This window comes from Rhinopithecus bieti, unplaced genomic scaffold, assembly GCF_001698545.2.
Source record: "Rhinopithecus bieti isolate Rb0 unplaced genomic scaffold, ASM169854v2 scaffold_9581, whole genome shotgun sequence".
Lineage (NCBI taxonomy): Eukaryota > Metazoa > Chordata > Mammalia > Primates > Cercopithecidae > Rhinopithecus > Rhinopithecus bieti.
In genome coordinates, this window is record NW_016806413.1 from 2,999,220 (window position 1) to 3,018,523 (window position 19,304).

At 40.1% G+C, this 19,304-nt stretch overlaps 1 protein-coding gene across 2 annotated transcripts in view; it reads left to right on the plus strand.

Annotated features, from left to right (window-relative positions):
- The first annotated feature begins 323 nt into the window (after positions 1-323).
- Positions 324-19,304, plus strand: part of ANO10 (anoctamin 10) — a 262,387-nt gene continuing 243,406 nt past the window's right edge. Inside the window, exons 1-2 of one of the 2 annotated variants that reach the window (XM_017876324.1) lie at positions 324-487; positions 16,147-16,296. In XM_017876324.1, coding sequence (XP_017731813.1) covers positions 16,158-16,296 — 139 coding nt within the window. In that variant the 5' untranslated portion in view covers positions 324-487; positions 16,147-16,157. Of the gene's footprint in view, positions 488-16,143; positions 16,297-19,304 lie in introns of both variants that reach the window. The other variant, XM_017876325.1, reaches the window with a different exon arrangement.

Sequence of the window (19,304 nt, forward strand, 5' to 3'; positions counted from 1 at the left end):
GCCCAGCGGCGTGCCGCCTCCGCTCGGAGTGACAGCCCAACCAGTCCTCTCCCCTCTCGGCTCCGTCTTTCCCGCTGCCTTCCGGATCTCGAAGGGTGCTACAGTACGTTAGGCACGCCCCTCCCTTTCTCCCGGCCTGGGCTCCTTTCCAGGCGACAGCCCAATCAGTGCTGCCTTTTGTTTCTTCGTACCGGTTCCAGTCTGGGTTCTCGTCCATGACGACCGCCCAGTGAGGCCCCGCCCCTCCCACCGCGGTTCCGCCCCTCCCGGAGCGACCGCCCAGTGAGGCCCCGCCTCTCCCGCCGCGGCCCCGTCCCCTCTGCGTGCGACCGCGTCTAGGCCCCGCCGCGTCCGCCACGCCCAGCGCTCAGCAGCGCCCGCCCCACTGGCCTGGCCCGCCCCCCGCACCAAGCGCTCTTTTGCCCGGCCTCCGGTTCTCGCCGGCTCTCTGGCCAGCCCCCGAAGACGTGGAGCTCTGCGGCGGCCGGTGAGTAGGGAAGGGCACCTCGGACCCCCAGCTGTCGGCGGCAGTGCCCGGCTCCGTGCAGCGACAGAGCCCTGGCCACTGCAGGCTCCAGGAGTTCCTCCTGGCCGCCGCCCTGCGTTCCCGGGCCGTCTCCCGGTGCCGGCACCCCTGGGGATGGGAAGTGGGACCAGGATGGGCGCAGAGGCTGTGGGGGCAGGGACGAGTGAAGGTGTTGCGGGTAGTGGAAGTCGCAGGGGAGGGGAGAGGTTTGTAGAGGGAATATGGGTCTGGGGCGAGGGTTTGAGTCCTGAGAGACACGCAATAAGGCTGAAATTTGGGGCTGGTGGAGTCAGGATGGGGGATGTTGGGGGTCTCAGCGCTCTGGGGAAGGAGGCAGTGAGTGGGGTGGTTGGCGGAGCGGAGTGAAGGGTGGTTTTTAGAAGGGCCAGCTCGGGGTCTCGGGATTCTTGCTTCCTGAGCAGTCCGGGGATCAGGGCGGGCAAGGCTGTCTCCAAGCGGGTTTGGCCGGAGAAGTCTTGCAGGGTAATGCTCACATCGAGGTGATTGGGTTTCCAGGTTTTTGACTGGAACATACTGTGCAGTTTAAATAATAGATACCTGGCTGGCTGGTACCTGGGACACCTGAGAAACGTGAATGGAATGGGGTTCTCCCCTACAGGCAGCGTCTGATTTTCTGGGTGCCTTCACAGCACCAGCATTGGTGTGCGCTGCCTTCTGTAAAACCTTATATTCCAACAGAACGGTGTATGGAGGTTCCAGACTTAAAAAGTGCAGCTGAGGTTTATTCAGACTCAGGACACAGTTGTATCATATTGCCTTAAATCCTGCGGAGTTTAAATCTAATCCTGTGGGGTTTAAAGCGGTTAAATCCACTTTGTAGTATCTACTTTTAATTTAAAGTCATACAAATCTAGAGGACTAGATGTTTTCTAAGGGCCCATTCTGCATGATAAACAGTTTAAAATTCAATGTGGAAAGTAAATCATCTGTTCTGAACAGCTGTTGCTGAAAGAATCGTAGAGTTGCAGATGAATGAAATTTGAAAGCTCTAAAATAATGGAAGGGCATAGAAAAGGCTTAGTAAATTGGGGTGTATATGCACTTAAACCCATTGAAACTTTTTTCTTTTCTTTTTCTTTTCTTTTTTAGACGGAGTCTTGCTCTGTCACCCAGGCTGGAGTGCAGTGGCACAATCTCTGCTCACTGCAACCTCCGCCTCTCGGGTTCAAGCGATTCTCCCGCTTCAGCCTCCCCAGTAGCTGGGATTACAGGCGCCCGCCACCATGCCCGGCTAATTTTTGTGTTTTTAATAGAGATGGGGTTCCACCATGTTGGCCAGGCTGGTCATGAACTCCTGACCGCAGGTAGTCCTCCCACCTTGGCCTCCCAAAGTGCTGGGATTACAGACGTGAGCCACTGCGCCCGGCCAACTTTTTCACTGTAGACACCTTTGGAAGACAGAGAAAAGGATAAGGATGAAAATTAAAATCTGTAGTTTTGCCACATGTAATAACATTTTGATGCATTTCTTCCTAATTTTTGTATTTTTGTATATATGAATGTACACAAAATTAGGGTAGTATTGTTACATAGTTGGGGTAATGTTATATTACTTCATACTTTTGCTTTTTCTTTCCACCTTACATTTTCTCACTTAGCATTTTTGTGGATCAGATTCTTCTTAAACATCTTTGAAAATGCTTGTATAATCATCATGTGGATTCATTCTTTTATTAAATATTAGAGTTTTAGTTATGTGCCTAGTACTGTGCTTGGAGGTGAAAAATCAGTGTTACTCAAATAGATACATTTGTCATGGCTTGCATGTCAGCTGTACTAAACCTGTTTCTCATCTGTCAGTTAAATTGTCTCTAGCCTTCTGTTTTTATAAGCAATGAACCTTTGTTTTAATGGTTACAAGCACACAATAAGTCTCATGTCACGTGTGAATCAAAAACTGTAATTTTAATGTGTATGAGTTTTGTGTGTATGTGCTAGGAAATTACAGAATTTTGGGGAAGAGGATTTTCTTTTTTTTTTTGTGGGGGCAAGCTCTTACTCTGTTGCCCAGGCTGGAGTGTGTGCAGTGGTGCAGTCACAGCTCACTGCAGCCTTGACCTCTAGGCTCAGGTGATCCTCCCATCTCAGCCTCCTGGGTAGCTGGGACTACAGGCAGGAGCTTCACTATATCCAGCTTATTTATTTATTTATTTATTTATTTATTTATTTATTTATTTATTGTAGAGACAGGGTTTCGCCATGTTGCCCAGGCTGGTCTTCAACTCCTGAGCTCAATGGATCCACCTGCCATGGCCTCCCAAAGTGCTGGGATTACAGGCCTGAGTTACTGTGCCCAGTCCCTGGAAGAGGCTCTTTTTAAAAAGTTTCTTGTTTTGAAATAATTTTAGATTTACAAAAAGTTGCAAACTAGTACAAATTTCCTTATGCCCTTCACCTAGCTTCCCCAGATGTGAACATCTTAGATGACAATGGTACACTTGTTAAACCCAGGAAACTGACATTGATACAATTCTGTTGTGTAATCTTCAGACCTTATTCAAATTTCACTAATTGTCCCGCTAATGTTTAGGATCCAGTCTGAGATCCTACACTATATTTAGTTGTTATATGTCCTTAGCCTCTTTTAACCTGAGCATCCTCCTAAAAAGGATGACCTGATGCAGACCTGTAAAGTGAAGCAGGCCTGCTAGAAAGCACACATGTGCCCTGAATTCATATCCAAAACCCATCCCTTAGAAGGAGATACTTATCTTCTTTTTCTATATAAATAGACTACTGTTTGATTAAGATGTATAACATGGCAGGGCGCTGTGGCTCACGCCTGTAATCCCAGCACTTTGGGAGGCTGAGGCGGGTGGATCATGAGGTCAGGAGATCGAGACCATCCTGGCTAACATGACAAAACCCCGTCTGTACTAAAAATACGAAAAAAATTAGCTGGGCGTGGTGGTGGGCACCTGTAGTCCCAGCTACTCGGGAGGCTGAGGCAGGAGAATGGCGTGAACCCGGGAGGTGGAGCTTGCAGTGGGCAGAGATCACACCATTGCACTCCAGCCTAGGTGACAGAGTGAGACTCCGTCTCAAAAAAAAAAAAAAAAAAAGAAAAGATGTATAACCAATAAGGCGCCTTTTAATTACTTTTATATGCCATTTCTAAATCATCTGGGAGTTACAGAATAGAAAGGATGATCTGAGTAATCCATGCTTATTATCTCTTTTATTAGTCTATGAATTGGCAGTGGGAGTCTTTCAAAAATAGAGTGCCAGATGCTGACTCTAGTCCCTGGGTCTTTTGGAGGAAAGAGTAATGGCCTTTACTCTTTACCAAGTGTGACCAACTTGTCCCAGTTTTAAAGGTCTGTGTCTTGGGAACTTCTTCAGCCCAGGGCAACCTCACAGCCTCTAGAGCATTTCTACTAAGAAGCCAGAATGTATTTCTGACATGATTCTAGCCAAACCAAGCAAACTCTTGGCAGTATCGGGGGTAATGAGAGTAGATGGAGGCATGAGTGACAGGAGGAAATACTCTTGTTTTCCTCACTGGTGCTTCCATGGCTAGACCCAACTGGGTGATTGTGTGCAGAGGTCAGTGCAGCATCTAATCAGGCCTGGGCCTGGGCTGTTGTGGCAGGACTGTCTTCAGTATCCTGTGTCTCACCTCTCCTGGACCTTCCTGTGGAATCCTGAGGGCATGGAGTTCCCTCAGGGAGTGGTCCTTACCAGTTTCCCTAAGTTATCTGTGTTACCGAGAAACTGTTATAGTAAGGATGGGTGTATGCGGGGCTGATTTTCCACTCTCATGTCTGTCTACATCTGTGTAACTCCCCAAGGCAGCTGCCCTAGGTACAAGGAGGGAGGCTCCCACAGTTACTCTCACAATTAACTGCCTGCCTGTAGTAAGTAGTGTCTCCGCATCTCAGGTCCTCTGGAGATAGCCTGGCCCTCTTTTAGCCTGGCCGTTAAAATTGGAACTTTTGTCCTATGGAGATTCCTCTCACCTTCCAGCTTGAGCAGTGTGGCCCTTCATTTTTCTCTTACTGAAGTGTTTCCTATTCTGCTTCATAACTGAGAATACTTTTCGTTCCTGTTTCTCCTTGAATCTGGAATAAGGTGATTCCTGAAGACAGTGTTATGCATTTCCTTCTTAACCTTTGAGTTTGTGATAATTCCACTGACTTTTTTTTTTCTTTACCCAAACTCAGGAAAAGAATAATCCCCAGAATAAATATTCCATTATTCTTTTCCTGATCCTTGTTAAATAACTCCCCACTCTCCGCACACTCCCCTGACCTCTCTGTGGTGAACTCAGTATGTTTCTCTACATCTTGACCACAATAGTCAGACTTTACCTCTTGTGGGCCAGTGATCCAGTTGTTAATGTAAAAGCCACATTAATTTAACTTATTTGTAGGTCTCTCTTTCACCCTGTGTGCAATTCAACACATGATAAAGAACACAATTTGAAATCGCTGTCTCTTGATCCCATGCCACAGGGCCTGTGTGGAACCTGGCTGCTCTGTGCCTTATAATCAGCCTGGCTGCTGTCCTGGCTGAGTCCCGATCAAAGGGGGATATTGGCTGCAATAGCAGTAATCATTCTACCTTCTGGTGCCCAGGAAGTCTGTATGGTCAAATCATTGTTTTTAGATTGGCTCCCAACTGGAACCATAAGGTTCGTGCTACACCTGCGGGAAGACTTAAAGCCTTCATGTCCCCATCTGGTATTTTGGTTCCATTTCTTCATCTTGTATGCTTGGTAATGGTGGAGCAAGTTCCCATTAAGACCCTCTGGTAAAAGTAGATTCCAGAATTCAGTTTAGGCCAAGGCTGCCATGAGGCTTCTTGTTTCCACCACTTTACACCTTACACTTGATATTTACATCATTGGGCCAGCTAGAGAAGAGAGATTGGAGCAAGCCTGGCCAGGGAACTGCAAGATGAAAGTCTGTCACATCCATAACCCTGCTGCATGTGAAAACACAGAGAGGGGCAGGAATACCCCAAAGAGAGGGGATCCCCAGAGGTTTTACTATACAGGTAATTCCCTGAGGAGTGGACATACCCAGGTGGGATTACTACATGGGGACAGACATTTCCTGAGCAGAGGGCACCCCTGGATGGAACTGCAGGGACAGAAAGAAGAGACAGCTTAAGTAAGCTGGCCTGTATGTGCACTGTGGCATAATGACTGACACAAGTGTAGAGTGAATGAAAATGGGCACAAGAGGAGCAGAGCTGGTTCTTACTGTGGACTGTGTCGCTGTAGTGTTCAAAGCTCCAAGAGCATCTTACGTCCTGGAGCCTTACAGGGGCTAGGCTTACCAGCTTCCACTAAAAAAGCCCAGCAGCCTGTCTTCCCTCTACCTACATGATTCTCATTTCTTAAAGCAGAATCCAAGTAATGCCAGCACTTGTGTTGGTCTTGAGATTATTATTGAGCTGCAGCATGCAGCTGCATGATTGTAGCAAAGGTAGTGTTATTTTTGATGATGAGGGCAGAATACAGGCTTTGACTTTATTGACTGGTAAGTTCACAAAAAGAAAAAACAGAAGGTTGTCTTCTGATGGCATGGTGTTGTTCAAAGAGCATTGGATTCCAGTTCTGCTTCTGCCACACTGGTGGTGTGACTTTGGCTCTGAGTAACATGATAGTGAGGGACTAACTGATCTCCAAGATTCCTTCTCCTCTTAAAGAGTCTATCGTTGTCCAGCTCTCTGAAGCTTTGCAGTCTCCTGGATAGGAGCTGGATGGAAGATGATATGCTTATGTATGGATCCTTTTATTTCACATACTGTTGAGTGTGTGACCTTTCCTCAGAATAAACCAAATTTTAAATCTAGGTAGCTTTTATACAAGGTTGGCATGCTTTTAATCTGGTGAAGAAAAGCAAAATATCTTGTATCATATAGTTAAAAAATACCATTTGACGGCTGGGTACAGTGGCTCACGCCTGTAATCACAACACTTTGGGAGGCCAAGGCGGGCGGATCACAAGGTCAGGAGATCGAGACCATCCTGGCTAACACAGTGAAACCCTGTCTCTACTAAAAATACAAAAACTTAGCTGGGTGTGGTGGCACGTGCCTATAGTCACAGCTACTCGGGAGGCTGAGGCAGGAGAATCGCTTGAACCCTGGAAGAGGAGGTTGCAGTGAGCCGAGGTTGCGCCACTGCACTCTAGCCCGGGCAACAGAGCAAGACTCTGTCTCAAAACAAAAAATATATATATATATATATATATGTGTGTGTGTGTGTGTATATATATATATTTAACCTCTTTCACCTAAGTTTTCTCATGGGTAAAATGGAAGCATTAAAGTTTCTTCTTCAAGGGTGAGGATTAATTCACATAAAAATGTACACTGGGCTATAGCCCAGTGCCTTGCCTGTAGTAAATCATTAGCAAATGATAGCTGGTGTCATTTTGATATTACTATGTATTTATTATATATATTTATATGATCATACTTTACATTTTTTACCTTACAATGTGTTAGGAAATCTCTCCATGTTAATAAATATAGTTGGGTCTGTATCTCAGTATTAATGGTTCTATTGTATTCTTGTACCAGACTTTAGCCAATTTCTTATTGATGGACATTGAAGTATTAAGTTTTTTTTTGCCATAAATGCATAAATAAAAATCTGTAATGAACTTTTACATGCATATTTGGCTTAATTATCTTTTGAGATAAATTCCATAAAAAACTGTAATGAACTATATATATATTTTGTTTAGTTTTCATCTAAGAATTTGGGATAAGTTCTTAGAAATAGCATTGTTATGTTGAAGAGTATGAATGTTTCATATTATTTTTCTTGTTGCCTCTCTACTTTATGGAAATGTGATATTAAATTATGACATCTGTCAGCAGTGTGTGAAAATTTTCTACACCTATCCCCAAACTGGGTTCTTTCCATCTTTTAGCTTCAGCTGATTTGAAAAGGGAAAAGTATTTTATTGTTACTTTGCATTTTTTAAATTGGTGACTCTGGACATCTTTTCAAATGTGTCTTGGCATATTTCTTTTATGAGTTGTAGCTTTATGTTTTTGTATTTTCTGTTGTTGATTTGTAAGAACTCTTTGTATATCAGGGATAGTGAAATTTGTCTGTCATATTGCAAATATTGTTAAGGTTGTGCCTTGCATAATGAAAGGCATAAAGTATCTCAAATGAGAATAATTAGTGAGCAAATAATATATGAGTTTGTAGATAGTGGTCATGTACATGTTTAGAATAGAAACCTGCTTTTAGTGTCTCAACAAAATTGTTTCATGATCTGGTTATTATGAATAAGGTTGTCCTTTTATTACTCACATTAAACAGTCCATACATGTTCAAAAACGTTGACCTTTAATGCATGTCCCCACATACTCTGCTGAACACTTTATTGTTCCCTTAAACTAACCATTCTTTCTGTTTTTTCACACATAGTTATTCTTGCCATATCCAAGGCTGGAAACTTTGGGGTTATCTGTGTATCTAGTCTAAGTTGAATGCTGTCTGGCTCCCATCATCCCTTCCTGGACAGTGCCCTCTCCTGAGGCCATCCCTACTTTTGGGGTTCCTGCTACTGTACTTAGCCCATGTGTTAGAATAATTTGATGTGTGCTTGCTTCTGCTACTAGACTAAGGGCTCCTCAAAAGCAAGATGTAGACTTTATTTACCTTTGTACCTTTAGACTCTCATGGCTTGGCTCATAGTAAGCACATGATAAGTGTTTATTATATTTGGTATTTCCATTTTGAAGGTGATGAACTCAGCTTCTGTATTCTACTGGTAGGTTAATATTCTTCCCCACCAGCTTTTTATTATGAAAAATTTCAGCCAGGAGAGTTAAAAGAATACCACAAAGAATACCCATATTCTCACCCAATAGATTTACTTACTGAGATTCATATTACTCTGACACAAAATCCTCTGCTCAGAAACCTACAAGAACGTACTGGCCACTGGATCAGATGTAAACTATAGCATTTGTTATCCTTAAATGGCTGCATCTAATAAAACGTAGCCCTCTGTTCTGGTCAGGCCAGTCTTCTTATTGTTCTTTTCCCATGCTGTCTTTATTCTTGCTTCATTGATTTTACACATTGTTCCCTTTTGTAGAACATGTGTCCCCCATTGTCTGGTCCAGAATTTTTATGCATTAAGTGTTCTGACTGCATTACTAGCTATTTTAGGTGACCACTAGATTTTGTCTTGATCTGATTTCCTTCGTTGAACCTAGCATGTTGAATATTGATTTGGCTGGTATTTTTCAATAGCATTCCTGATACATTTGGAGTATAATTTGATTTTTTTTTTTTTTTTTGAGACAGAATCTTGCTTTGTCTGTCACCCAGGCTGGAGTACAGTGGTGTGACCTTGGCTCACTGCAACCTCTGCCTCCCAGGTTCAAGCAATTCTCTTGCTCCAGCCTCCCGAGTAGCTGGGATTACAGGCGTGCGCCACCATGCCTGGCTAATTTTTATATTTTTAGTAGAGACGGGGTTCCACCACGTTGGCCAGACTGGTCTCAGACTCCTGACCTCAGGTGATCCACCCACCTCTGCCTCCCAAAGTGTTGGGATTATAGGCGTGAGCCACCGCCCCCAGCCTGGAGTATAATTTTAATCCAACATTCACTGAGAAGACCTTTTTTTCCCCTGACAATACCTAAGCTCTGTTAGAGGAAAAAAAAGTTGAATGGTTCAAGCAAGATATCCTGAATCTGTTTAATCAGATTGCCACAAGATTATGGTTTCTACTGAAGAAAGGAAAGATGTTGTTATACAGTGTTGGCCAGTTCCTTTGTGATTGTTCCCTTGCGTTTGATTTACTTTTGTACTTTGGAGTCATTAAAGCTTGTATGAAGTGCACAGTTAGAATAAGTATGTCTCAAGTCTGAAAATTGCCCTGGTTGAGAATCACTGGGTTAGATAGGGTCACCTGAAAAACATTTTAGAGCAAGGCCTTTAAGCCTTAAGTGACTGACTCCATTTGTATGTCTCCAGGTTGGCTCCACTATTTTGCAAGCTTTGTTACAGAGCTGAAGGTGGTGTCCTTGAGAAAGGTAGGGAAACTGGGAAGGAAGCTGAGGCTGGGGAGAAGTTTATGATTAGTTTTGGTTTTATTGAGACAAGTGTTAGTGAGATAACAGTGTTGGAAACTCCTGAAGGAGCTCAACTTAGAAGACGAAACTAGCGACAGATTGCAAAAACAGCAACACAGAGGTTAGAGTTCAAATTTAAGAGAAAGAAAGAGGGTTTAGAGGGAGAAATAATATAGAAAGAAGGCAAAAGTCTTGGGATTGTTTCTTGGGCGTATATATATATATATATATATAATATTTAATTTTCTTCGTTCCACTGCACTCAAAGGAGAAATGATTTGGGCATATTTTTGCAGATAGTGTTGGGAGAAGCCGGAAGGAAAAGGGGATTCTAGAGGTAGGGAGAGAATCAAGATAATAAAGCATTCTGGAAACTAAGGAAAGAGTCTATGATAACTTTGAATTTAAATGGAAGTGTTTTGTTTTTTGTGCATCTAAAAGTGTTGTTAATATTTTTTAACAGCAAGTTTGGGCTATTCCAACAAGAGTATCTTTGACACACTAGATAGACTACCTCTACCCTATGGCTACTTACTGTCAGCCTTATCGTATTTGTTCTTGCTGGTTAGAGCTGGAAACTTGATCAGAGTTGACTAGAATTTCTCTGAAGAGAGTTTAATTGCAGAGTTTTAATATTCTATTTATACTAGTAGCCAATAATAAAAAGGTTACCATTTGTTCCATGCCTACGATGTGGCAAGCACTGTGCTGTACATGTCTCTCATTTCCTCTCACACCATTCAGTGTGGCATGTACTTTTATTAATCCCACTTTACAGAAGAGGATAAATAAATTGCCTAAGGTCACCTAACTGAGAGGTCATGAATTGAATTTGAATTTATGTCTGTCTGTCTCCAGAGATTAAGCTCTTAACCAATTCTAATAGACATAATTAACCAAAGTCCAAACCACTAGAACAAAACAAGACAGAGGGATTGTATGCTATTAATCAGAGTAAGCTAGACTGCTGTTTTGTTTAAATCCTGATGTATGTAATATGCTCAAACATAATAGATTTCTCACTCATGTAACTGTTCAAGGCAGGTATTCTGGATTGGTGGGTGGCTCAACTTCCTTCTGATTTAGGAAGCCATACTTTCCTGTCTTGTATCTCCCCAGTATCCCAAGGGCCCATGGAAAGGGAAAGAAAACATTGCAGAGAGATAGAACCACTCCCTTAAAAGTCTTCGTCTGGAGTTGTGAGTTCTTCTGCTCACATACTATTGTCTAGAATTTAGTCCCATGCTCACCTAACTCCAACTGTGTGGAAAATATAGCCTAGCCGTGTACTTAGACAAAGAAAGGGAGAGTGGATTTCAGAGGATAGCTCAAATCTCTGCCACAGAAACGAAGGAAAAAGGATTGGGTAGAGAACTAAACAAGAAACCCTAAATAAGGTCTTGAAGATTCTCTTGATAGTCTCCTGAAGTTATCCTAAAAATGCAGGTTCTTTTGGGGTTCATTTCAGTCAATAGGATACAATTTCATAGGCTTTCATTTTTACAGATTGGTAAGGACTACTTATTAATTGGCCATTAAATAAATTATTGAGGATTACTGGTATTTAGTATTCATAAAATAAAATTGGTATACTTCTAGAGTTTATTGAAGTCTAATTCAGCAATCTACTAAAATGTCTAGCTGTTTTTCTGTGCCTGACAGTGTTATAAAGATTAATTTGCAGACACTTGCATGTACAGTCATGTGTTGGATAATGACATTTCAGTCAACAACAGACTGCATATATCATGGTCCCATAAGATTATAACAGAGCTGAGAAATTTGTGTCACCTGGTGACATCATAGTATAACACATTAGTCATGTGTTTGTGGTGATGCGGATGTAAACAAACCTACTGTGCTGCCAGTTGCATAAAAGTAGCACATACAGTGATGTACAGTACATAATACCTGACAATGATAATGAACCCATTTTTACTGGTTTATGTATTTACTATACTATACTATACTCTTAATAATTATTTTAGAGTGTACTCCTCCTTATATTAAAAAAAGTTAATTGTAAAACAGCCTCAGGCAAGTCCTTCAGGAGGTATTCCAGAAGAAGGCATTGTTGTAGGAGATGACAGCTCCATGTGTGTTCCTGCCTCTGAAGACCTTTCTGTGAGACAAGATGTGGAGGTGGAAGACAGTGATATTGACGATCCTGACCCTGTGTAGACCTAGGTTAATGTATTTGGGTCTTAGTTTTTTAACAAAAAATGTTTAAAAATTAAAAAAAAATTAAATAGAAAACAGTTTCTAGAATAAAGACATAAATAAAATATTTTTGTACAGCTGTACAATGTGTTTGTGTCTTACCCTAAGTGTTATTACAAAAGTCAAAAAATCAAAAAATTTATAAAGTTACAGTTAGCTAAGGTTAATTTATTATTGAAAAAAACTTTAAAAAATATATTTAGTATTGCCTAAATGTCCAGTGTTTATAAAATCTACAGTAGTGTACAATAATGTGCTAGGCCTTCACATTCACTCACCACTCACTCACTGACTCACCCAGAGCAACTTCCAGTCCCGCAAGCGTCATTCATGGTAAATATTCTATACAGGTGTATTCATTTTTAAGTTTTCATACTATATTTTCACTGTACTTTTTCTGTGTTTAGATACACAAATACATATTATTGTGTTACAGTTGCCTACAGGATTCAGTGCAGTAACATGCTGTATAGGTTTGTAGCCTTGGACCAATAAGCTATACTGTATAGCCTGGGTATGTCGTAGGTTATGCCATCTAGGTTTGTATGAGTACACTCTATGATGTTTCCACAACAGTGAAACTGCCCATTTCTCAGAACTGTCTTTGTCATTAAGTGATGCATGACCGTAAATGGTTGGAATTCTCTAAATTGTCAGAAGGATGCTTTGTTATCAGTTCATTGTTGGTATTGTCTTCAGTTGGTCATGATTTTGGCTTGAGGTTTACTCTTTGGCTGCTGACTATTTTTTGTTATTAATATTTGGGCACTGTGTTACTTGTTTTATATATTTAATTTTGCTTTAGGTCAGAAGATTCTGTAATATGGTTTCACTTTGTCATTTTATCTTGAACTGTTTAGCTCATCTTCAACAGAGTTGTATGGTAGACAATTCAAAATTAAGTTTTCATTTAGTAGGAAAAAACATAGAATTTGGATATCTCTAATGACTCTATTTTCTCTAATTTTAAGTTGTATATCATGGGAAACTAACTTCTTGCTTACTGTGAGCTTAACAAAGTAACTTCTTCATTCAATTTTCCTCTGGGTTTTTAAAGTATAAATTATAGAGCTTTAGGAAGATTATGTAGAATTTTGTACATAGGTACCCAGAAAGTATCTTATATGTAGTGAGAAATTCAACAAAAGAGAAATTTAGTAAAGAAGAAATTAAATTTAAAAGGCAGTAGAGGAGCTCCTATATTACGAATGCTGTCTGTTCACTAAATGTGAGATTGCTATGTTCCAGATGCCAGATCGTTTGCAATCATTTCTTTCTGTCTTAACACTCTTGGCTGGGCATGCTAGCTCACACCTGCAATCCCAGCACTTTGGGAAGCTGAGGAGGGAGGATTGCTTGAGCTTAGTAGTTTGAGACCAGCCTGGACAACACAGGGAAATCCCATCTCTACAAAAATAAAAAAATTAGCTGGGTGTCATGGCACGCACCTGTGGTCCCAGCTGCTTGGAAGGTTGAAGTGGGAGGATTGCTTGGGCCCCAGAGTTTGAGGCTGCAGTGAGCCACAATCACACCACTGCACTCCAGACTAGCCTGGGTGACAGAGCAAGACCCTGTCTCAAAAAAAAAAAAAGGCCAGGTGCAGTGACTCACACCTGAAGCTGAAGTCCCAGCATTTGGGGAGGCCAAGGCGAAAGGATCACTTGAGCCCAGGTGTTCGAGATTAGCCTGGGCAACATGGCAAAACCCTGTCTCCACAAAAAATACAAAAATTAGCTGGGCGTGGTGGCACATGCTACTGGACTCCAGCCTGGGCAAAAGAGTGAGACCCTGTCTCAAAAACAAAACAAAACAAAATCACAAAACAAATACCATTTCATTTTCTTTGGTGGAAATATGCTGATGAATCCTCTCAATTTTTGTATGTTTGAAAATGGCTTTATTTCTCTTTTATTCTTGAGGCATATTTTGGCTAAGTACATAATTTTGGAGTAGCCATAATATTCTCTTGGTACACTGAAGATACTCTTTCAGTCTAATTATTGCTCTTCAAGGTATTTTGTCTTTATTTTTCTGCTTTAAGATTTTTCTCTCTCTCGGCTTTTCTGATGTTTACTATGCTTTTTTAAATTTATCTTGATGGAGGTATATAGAGATTCTTAAATCTGTGCCTTGGTATCTATTTTGTCATCTTTGGGAAATTCTTGGTCAGTCTCTCTTCAGATATTGTTTGTATTCTAATACCTCCCCCTTTTAGTTCCTTGTCTCTTACTCTTTTTACTGTATTTTCTTTTTTTTTTTTTTGTCCTCAGGGCTTAATTCTAGATTTTTTTTGTGCCTGTATTATTATTCATTGGTTTTTATCTTTAGTTTGTACGATTTTCTATAAAGCCTTCCTTGGGTTCTCAATTTTGACTCATATTTTAAATTCTAGAATTTCCATTAAAATAGTTTTCAGTTCTTTGCCAAAGTTATCAGTCTTGTCTTTTAGTTCTTTGAATATATGATCATTATTTTAAAGTCCTTTCAACTACATTATTTGGATCTATTATGTGTTTGTTTCTATTGCTTGTTACTATTTTTCGTTTTCGTACGTACTAACTTTTCTCCTGATTAATGATACAAACCTAGAATTTAGTTCCTATCAGGGTTATCTAATTCTCATTCACTATTCTGTTTAGAATGTAGCCTTTTCAGGTCCCAGTTCAAAGTGGATTTTATCTGACTGTCTTCCTTGATCAGTTCTCTACTAATTACACGTTTTGTCCCCAAGCCTCCCTTGGCCAACAGAAGCCCTGCTTAGCTTCTCACCCTCTCAGCAGAGACCCCAGAGAAACTGGTTGCAAGTGCTTAGCTGTCTTCTGGACTCCATTATTTCCCACTGCCTTGTTTTTTTTTTTTTTTAGAGACAGGGTCTTGCTATGTTGCCCAGGCTGGTCTTGAACTCCTGGGCTCAAGTGATCCTCCAGCCTGCCTCCAAAATAGCTGGGATTACAGGTGTAAGCCACCATGCCCAGCTTAGTTGGCTTTTTGTTATTCACACATTTTTAAAAATACAGGTCACATATTCCTTATCCAAAATGCTGGGACCAATAGTGTTTCAGATTTTGGGTTTTTTCAGATTTTGGAATATTTGCATTTATATAATGACATTTCTTGGGAATGGGACCCAAGGCTAAACGTGAAATTTATGTTTCAAATGCACTTTACACACATAGACTAAAAGTAATGTTATATAGTATTTTAAATAATTTTGTACGTGAGATCAACTTTGTGTTAAGTACTTACGTGTGGAATTTTCCACTTGTGGTGTCACATATATATGCACATATTTATGTATGTGACTGTGGGTGTATGTTGTCTAGTTGTCTTCAGCAGAAGAGTTTGAACCCTTTAATCTACTGTCCTGGAAGTGGAAGTCTTGGCTTGTGTTCATAGTTAATGTGTCACTTTGAGGATGTGTAGTTTTGGAGGAAATGTATAGTAGTAATTCTGCCTAGCTGAGATGGGTACTGTAGAGAGTTCCATATAATTACACCCTGACTACTCATTACCCACTAGCATTTTTCTTTTTCTTTTTTTAGTAGTTATATTCAGCCCAGTTGTCTGCTTCTATAGATTTAACCCCCAGCTATCCTTTCCTCTTCATTGTCATTGTTCAGACTAGTATCAGCTTTTTCTAGACTACTTTAATGGCCCCCTAACTGGCCTCCCACTCTCTAGGCTGACCCTTTGTGATCTGTAATAGCTCCCTACTGACTACATCAGTTCCCTGCTCATAATGAATTGGTGACTCCCATTGTATGTTAGACAAAGCCCATTTCTTTTGTAATCTGGGACCCTAGTTGGATACCAGCTCATTGCCACCTTTCTTTCCTCCTACACAAAGTTAATGTTCCAACCATACCTGACCATTTGTATTTCTCTGAGTCTCTTGGCTGTTTTTTCATCATAATTTTCTAGGGAAATAAAATTTTGTCCACTTAGGATACCTCTCATTGTGTATCTGGCAAACTCCTATTCATTCCTCTGAATCCTGTTCAGATGCCACATTCTTTGAAAATACTTTCTTATTGTGTGACAGCACATTTTACATTGTTACCCTTCATTTACACAAATGTCTATTCTGCTGCATTCTGAGCTGCTTATAGAAAAGGATGGCGTTCTTTCCAAAGCTTGGCTCACACATGTACTTTGAACCATTGGTTCAGTCTGTCATATAGCCCGTCTGAATCATGAGAAATTTGCTTTGATCTTGGAAGCCAGAATTAGGTATAATTGAGAGAAAATGGAAGTCTATAGCATATTTCTCTTTGCCATAATAACAACCCATTTTCACTCTTTATTTTAATTTTCAGCAGATTTGTCAAAGATGAAAGTGACCTTATCAGCTTTGAATACTTCTGAGAGTTCTTTCACGCCTTTGGTGGTCATAGAACTTGCTCAGGATGTCAAAGAAGAAACCAAAGAATGGCTGAAAAACAGAATTATAGCTAAAAAAAAAGATGGAGGTGAGTAAAATAGTCACTACTCAGACTTAGTCTGGCCTCCCACACTGTATGCTCAGTCACTAAAAATGTATTTGCAAATGTATTTTGTAATTTTCATTGGTATATTTTATTTACTAATGTTAAATTTTTTTGCCTTTTATTATCTGTCTGGGACCTGGAAGGAGGTCCTAAATCAACAGGAGGCTTTAAGTTCCCATTAAACTGAAAGCAGCATGAGTGGTTTTCTTCACAGCTCTAAATAGTATGCCTACTACAGTGTTTGGTGCATAGTAGGTGCTTAAAAAATATCTGTCAAATGAATGGACAAGTATCTATTGTATGGTCTTTGTGTGCCAGTTATGGTACTAAGGGAGAGAGAAATATAGTCTCTGCCTGCAAAGATGTTACCATCAGGGTAGAAAGAAATTTAAAGAAAAGTACTTGGAAGAGCTGTCACAAAGCAATGCATGGCATGAACAAATGAATTGTGTATATTTACTGTAAAAGTAAAGGGAAAGGCTAGATGACACCGTGGCAGTACTTTCTGCAGTGGCAAGGAATGACTTCAGATGCCAAGGTTTAGCCTTCTCTTGAAAGGTGACATGGGTTCCCAGTCTGGGTGAGAAAGCAGCAGGTGTTTTAGTGTTTTACATGAGCAAATATTTTGTAAACTACACAAAACAACACCTTAGTCTGCACAGAGTCTCGAAACACTGGACTAGACTTAGACTCTTAAAAAAAAAACTGTTACTATAAACTGAAGTTATTTCTTAAGAATAAAATTGGAATCAAAGTGGAATTAAAATTTTTTTCAAACAGTTGAACCAGAAGGAAACTTAAAAACAAGAGTATTTGCTTGCAGAAATGTGAGCATTTCACAGAACTTAAGTCTGTTCTTTAAAATTTTTGTAATTTAAGAATTATATAGTGTTTCAGTGTGAAAGATTCCAGTGTATTCCCCGTGGTCTTTTTGCTGATTGTGTGCCTCCAGGGACACACAGGGAAGGGATGGGCATCTTTCCACACTTTTTGGGCGATCATAAAAAATCTTCCCAAAAAAGTGTTCAGCATCTTCCAGGTGAAGGGAGTGGATTTATACACATGTTTACTTTTATTCTCTTCCAACCTGCTATTAAATTGACAATAATAATAAAAAATATGTAAAAGACCAAAGTCACATGGACCAAACAAAAAAAAAAAAAAAAAAAAAGGAAAAGATATAAGAGCAGCAAAAAGTGGAAGCTAGGAAATAGGTGGCTGAATAGTTATTGACTTGTCAGATTTGAGAAAGCCAAAAGTTAAGCCGACAGGGAAGGAAGTTGAGATGCAATTTGGTTTACTCTGCACAATACCCACAATGACTCAGGAATTAGGGACACTGGACCTATGGAGGTGGGGATAAAAGTAGGACCAAGAAGAAAAGGTAACTGGCTGAGATCCATTTAAGAAATAATACAGAGTTTCAAATAGCTAGAAGGAGGATATTGAATGTTCCCAACACAAAGAAATAATAAATGTTTGAGATGATGGGTGTGCTAACAACCGTGATCTGAGCACTCTACATTATATGTATTGAAATACTACTATGTACTCCATGAATATATATACAATTATTATGTGTCAATTAAAATAAAAATAAATCCTCGAATCCCTTCCATATTCTACAACCCCAGCAGAAGACTTGAGGTTTATTCTCTCGAGATGGTCAGATGCATGGTTTTTGGCATAGGAGTCTATACACAATTGAAGGCACAGATTCTGAACTGAAAATAAGATACTGAATACCATTCCCCTTTCCCCCACTCCACCACTCACATACCTAATTCAGTTTCCAAAATAATAGCAGTGAGATTCACACCTCGTAGGACGCAGATTGGACAATCTTTCTTTGGAGAATCTGACTGGCTTAAGACAAAATAACTAAAGGTGCAGAAATCAGGGAGTTGCTAACGGAAAATTATTTGACCAGACTGCCTTACATTAAAGGCCATCCCTGATGAGCTCCATCTAAGCCCTCAGAACTTCCGTTTAGCCTCATACAGCCCCTTTCTTAAATGTGAACATGTAATAAAAGATCACCAAACATCTGAGAACAATTCCTAACATGAAAGAGAAATCTAAAACTAAACAGATAAAAGCAACAGACTATTCAGAAGAAGAAAACAAAAAGATAATAAAAATCCCAGCACTCAGACTTGTGAAAAGATGTAACATCTGTAAATCAAGAATAGGATATTATAAAAATCATTTAGGAAAAAAGCAGCTCTTACAAAGTGAAAATATGAAGTTAAAATGTAAAAACTCAGTAAAATTATTAGAAGATCATGTTGAGAAAAGCCTCCAAGAAAGAAGAGCAAGAAGGTAAAGAATTGGAAAATATGAGAACAAATAATAAGAAAATTAAAGGACTAGTTCATGAGGTACACATCTGAATAAAAGGAGTTCTAGAAAGAGAACAAAGAAAAGTGAGGTGTGAGGGCAGAGTGAAGAAAGAGTTCTCCAAGAAGATGATGTTGATAGGTTATCTTTTGTGTCAGTGGATCAAGGAGAGAGACAGTTGGCAGAGAACTTGGGGGATTGGCTTACTGATAGGTACATAATAAACTAAGCAAATGATAAAACAAGACAGCAACTTTTGGGAAAATGGAAAGTATGAGAAAGGAAAATCATAGCATACTGTATATAACATGTAGTCATAATCACACACTGACTTGATGTAACCAAAGGATGATTTAACCATATTGTGAGAATAGGTGATGTGAAGAAGGAAAGTGAGCTAAAAATCCTCATCTTCAATGGTTAAAACTGAAAAATCAAGAAATAGCTCTATAAGCATGTTATTTGATGACGTGAAAACAACTAACAAAGGAATCACCTGAACAATTTGAAAGGGAAAGGTTAATGGAGGGGAGGAAGACCTTACATTAAAGGCCATCCTTGATGAGCTCTAGACAAGCCCTCAGAAATTCCGTTTAGCCTCACAGAACCTCTTTCTTTTTTTTTTTTTTGAGACGGAGTCTTGCTCTGTC